Below are 4856 nucleotides of genomic sequence, written 5' to 3' on the forward strand. Positions count from 1 at the left end.
GCATATTAGATAGATATAGATAAATATATATATATGTCGTGCAGCTGTGGGACACGTGACAAAAGGAATAGAAACAAAGAGAGAGAATGAGGGTGGGGAAAGGAAATGGGCAAACAGGTGCCGCATGTGACGCCGTAGCAACGCTGCGGATATGCTTGCTTGCGGCTACACCCCACTCCCCTGCTGGTTTCGTTTGTCGTGCCTCAAGCCCGCACGCGCCAGCGACTCCTTCGACTGCGTGAAGAGGAAGTGAACCCTACAGGCCTGTGCATCTGTAGACGTGGGACAGTCAGAGAACGAGCAGGAGAACTTCTGCGTGCTGCCACCCTCCACCACCTACACAGCACCTCGCAAAATCCACTCACTCCCATACAACAGCCGCTCGAGAGTACGCAAAGGGGGGAGTGCTCAGTATTCTGCGTCCGTGCCGCCTGACAGTCGCACGATGTGCGGCAGTGCGCCTACGGAAAGGTCGACGGCACACACTGATGGCGCACACAGAACCATTTGGTGCGCTTTTCCTGCGTGGGTGCGGTTCTTTCGCTTGACTCGCGGAAATGCAGACATCACCAAGGTTAACATTGAACAACAGAGATGATGAAGCCTGCAAGGTAGAAAGGAAACACACACAGAAAGAAAGCCGAATGGGGGCAGGCCTCTGCCACAGTGCCAGTGCGAGCCCACACAACAACAAAGAAAATAGTGCAGAAAAAAGGAGAGAAAAGAAATGAGGGCAGGGACAAAGGAGTAAAGAAAGAGAGGGAGGAGGAGGAGCAAACCGATTAAACAGAAAAAAAAAGAAAAACACGTTTGTCCACCTCACGGACATGCGAACAGAGATGCGGCGCCCTCCCCGAAAAATCGCATACACCGTCCACGTGGGAGTACTCGAGGTCCCCTAAACGGGCGTGGACTCTTGCCAGTGATGCCATTTTACGTCGCTCTCCTTCACGCCGCGCTTTCAATGTAGTGAGATGGGTGTGGAGAAATGGGGATAGGAGGTAGGGATATGAGCCCAAAGCAGTGGTAGTGTGCCTTCGCCCATACAAGGGTAGCCTCACTACCCGCATTTGTCTCCCAATGACACTAGTAAACATGGACAAACCTAATCACTGAAGGCTTCATTCGTTTTTTTCTCTCTTTGAGCTAACAGTGTTCGTCTCTCTTCCGCTTTCCCTTTCCTTCTCAGCGCAGCACCGCATCGGATCCACGCGGGCCCCTCCCATTATGGGATGATTTCGCCACTTACGTGAGAGGGATACCGTAGTGCACACTTCTTCTCTCTCGTGTCGGTATCCTTGGATTGCTCCAGTTCAGCAGTCGGCACTCTCCTGCCCCCTCCCTCGCCGTCACACACCAAGCAACTGCACCGCCAAGCAGAGCAAGCACGCACGAAGAGACATCGCACATGTGTGCGCACGCCTGTGGGTGTGCCTCACTTGTGTGCGTACGGAGGAAGCGGCGATCACGAGCTGCCCCTTGTAACAATGTGAAGGGGCTGCAGGGTGAGCAGAGCGGGAGATGCCTCGCTAGCTATTGGTGTTGCTACGTTGCTCCTATCGAGTAGAAGAAGTGCACAAATAGTCGTACGTGTTCCTTTTTTTCTAGTATGTCAACGCGCATCAATGCAGGTGCTGTCAAAGCAGCGAAGAGGGGGAAGAAAGAGACACATGGATGCGCATACACAAGCACACATTTACGATAAAGCGATAATAAAATGGAGGAGGCGGTGGGGGAGAGAGAGAAGTGCGTCTTGGAGACTTCCTTCCATGGCTAGTAGAGCAGGAAGAAAAGAAAAACGTCAAGTGGAAGAAATAAACGATGCGAAATCACTACTGAAGAACAACAGAAAAATAAATAAAAAACATAGAAAAAACCGTACTTACAGACATGCACACATCGACAGAGAGAGAGAAAAGCGGAGGCAAAAATGCTGACGGAGAGGGGAAGGGCGGGTAGGAAAAGGAGAAGAGAAGCGTAACACAGGGAGGATAAAAGGGGATGGCGAAAGAGAAGGTGTTACACGCCACTCCCTTCGCTTTTTCTCGCCCCTCCCCCAGCGCTCCATTGGCCGCGGCTGTGGTGATGCATTTGAGGGAGAAGCGAGAAAATGAGCCTTGTAGCCTGTGGCATGGTTCTCTCCTTGTTGATAGGTTCAGTGTTGAGCGTGACGCTCGGCACATGCGCGCATGCACGCATCTACAAGGCTCACGAAGCAAGAAAACAAAGATACACAGAGAGAAATCGAGGAAAGAGAAAACACAGAAAAACGAAAATGTTAGAAAGGAGCAACGCGGTTGCGCTACTCCACGAGACTTACAACTCTTCGTCGCTTCCTCTTCCTCGCCCCCACTTGTGAGCACGTACCACACGTATACACCTAGGTCCATGTGGGGGAGCGAGGAGAGAGGCTAGTACGCAGTCACTTGCTCAGTGGGGTAGGGAGAAGGTCGTCATGCACTGAGACAAAACGAAACTGCCTTCTCTACTGGTGCCCACTCCAGCGGCGCGCTGCCTCGTGAGATGCAACGGTTCCAAGCTAAGGGCACACAAAAATGTGGAACAGTACATGGAGGAGGGTTGCCTAAACGTGATAAGAGTACAACAAAACAAAGAGGCAGATGCGGCGACGTAGTGCAGGGTCTCTTGGTGCCTGCGGGGCTAGTGCCGCATCATGGCCGCTGTTAAGCGCGTTGAAAGAAAAAAAAAAGAAAAAATCAATCGGTGTACTTGCAGATATAGAGGCGGTGCACTGGAATAAACGATACAGGAAGCGCACACAAACCCACGAAAGGTGAAAAAAGAAGGAGATTAAGAAACCATAACACACGCACATGGCGCGCGTAGCGCATCACCGACGACTACTGTTTCTCCTCTGAATCTGGCAGCGATTTGCACTGGGGCTTGGCGTGTGTGTCCAACGTTGCAGTGAACTTGTTGAGCCACGTCTGAAAGATGGACTGGGCCTCGACATCCCTCGGGTCGATCGGATCGCAGATGCGGGTTCCGGGGATGAGCACAAACACTGCCGGAATGGCGATGAGTGGCGTGATGAGGTGGCCAACAATCAGCAGCCAGCGCAGGTTGCTGAAGTCGCACGGCGGGCTGGAGGAGAGGGGCCACACCGTCTCCATCAGGATCGCGCCAATCGTGGACGACGTCGAGGAGCCCATGTTGCTGAAGCTCGCTAGGATTGCGAACATCGTGCTCTCACACCCCTTTGGGCAGAGGCGCGAGATGAGCATGTTTAGCGGCATGTAGTTGAGCATGTAGCACACCTCGTACACGATAGCATCACCCATGATGTACATGGCATGGTCAGGGATGCCGATGTACAAGTTCCAGCGCTCGACCATGATGATGTCAAAGACGCTCGCAAGAACCTGGACAAGGATGGTGCAGGCTAGCGTGACGCGGTAGCTCTGCTTCGAGAAGACGCGCGCAAACATGTACACACCAATGAGGCCAGCCGCGTTGCCAATGACGCTGCCCACCGTGTTATAGAAGGTCTGCGTGAAGTGCGGCCCGTCCGGCAGGCACGCGGCGTCCGACATGTAGAAGTTGTCCGTCCCGCCTGAGATGAGGATGTATGACACCTGCTGGAACCACCCGAAGAAGTTGGCCTTCATGATCGTCATGGGGATGCAAAGGAAGCCGGTCACGCACAGGATAAGGGAGATGCCAATGCAGCCGTAGAGCAGCTCGTAGGTCGAGCCCGTGATGTTGAGCACCGTCAGCGCAATGACGCCAGCCGTCATGATGACGCCGTAGACGGCGATGGAGACGTTGCGAAAGATGACCTCCTTGTTCACTCCAAAGATGCCACACATGCAAGTGGTTGCGACAAAGTCGCACTCGATCTCGTCATGGTCAAGCTCAACACAGCTCACCAGCTCGTTACCGCCGTTCTGCGCGAAGGACTCGGGATACGGCGCGGCGGACTTGCTCTTGTTCGTGGTGCTGTCGTACCCGAAGACGCCCTCCTTGATCGGCTCCGAGTCTGTACCCCGCATCTGGGCCTCCTTCAGCAAAAAGAGGTAGTCCTCCTTGCGCTCGACCAGGTTCTTCTTCTCGCCGTACCAGTTAAAGATGAAAAAGAGCATGCAGAAAGCCTGCAGACCTGCAGAGATGAAGATGCCAACGGTAGGGCGGCCCAAGTCGGAAAGCGGCCCTTGGATGGCCGACGCGATGATCGCGCCCACCATGATGAGAGCCCAAATCCACGAGATTAGGTCCGCACCAGGAACGGGGTGGCGCTTGATGAGGCGGCTGTAGTGACCCTCCGACAGCACATCGATGTTCGCAATGCAGAAGACGGAGATGAAAATCATACCGCCCGCGATGCCAGCGCTCGACGACTTAAACGGCAGCAAACCATACACAACAGCGCATACCGCACCGGCAACACATGACATGGCCATGTACCACCGCTTCGTGTAGCCAAAGAAAGCGAACGTATCACTCAGGATGGCTGTCAACGGCTTGATGGAGAAGCCCATGGAGCCAATACCGGAGATGCGCTGGTACACCGCCGTGGTGACGCCGTACTTCTTCATGAACATGGCGTACCTGGAGGCGTTGAGCAGCGTCCTCGCGAGACCTTTGCTGAGGATGTACACAACACCAAGCGACATCGTACACTTTGGTCCAAACGGCACCACCGCCGTTCCAAAGATCGGGAAGTGGCGCATGAACGGGAAAGCGTCGAAGAGCGTCGCGGTGTCAGGGTGCACGTAGCCCTCGTCGTCCTCCTCCAGCTTCTGCTGGGGTGGCGCTGAGCAAGGCACATCACCGCCGTTGACGACGTTTCTGGTCTGTTGATCATCGGGCATGGTTGCTTGGGTGTGTGTGTGTGT

At 54.2% G+C, this 4856-nt stretch overlaps 1 protein-coding gene across 1 annotated transcript; it reads right to left on the reverse strand.

The window, feature by feature from the left end:
* Positions 1 to 2861: 2861 nt before the first annotated feature.
* Positions 2862 to 4832, reverse strand: LBRM_10_0020 (putative pteridin transporter; the record flags this gene model as incomplete). The annotated part of the gene is made up of 1 exon (XM_001562724.1): positions 2862 to 4832. One exon carries the CDS (start codon positions 4830 to 4832, stop codon positions 2862 to 2864), a length of 1971 nt encoding a protein of 656 aa, XP_001562774.1.
* Positions 4833 to 4856: the final 24 nt, after the last annotated feature.

The sequence above is a fragment of the Leishmania braziliensis genome, chromosome 10 (genome assembly GCF_000002845.2).
Source record: "Leishmania braziliensis MHOM/BR/75/M2904 complete genome, chromosome 10".
Taxonomy (NCBI): domain Eukaryota; phylum Euglenozoa; class Kinetoplastea; order Trypanosomatida; family Trypanosomatidae; genus Leishmania; species Leishmania braziliensis.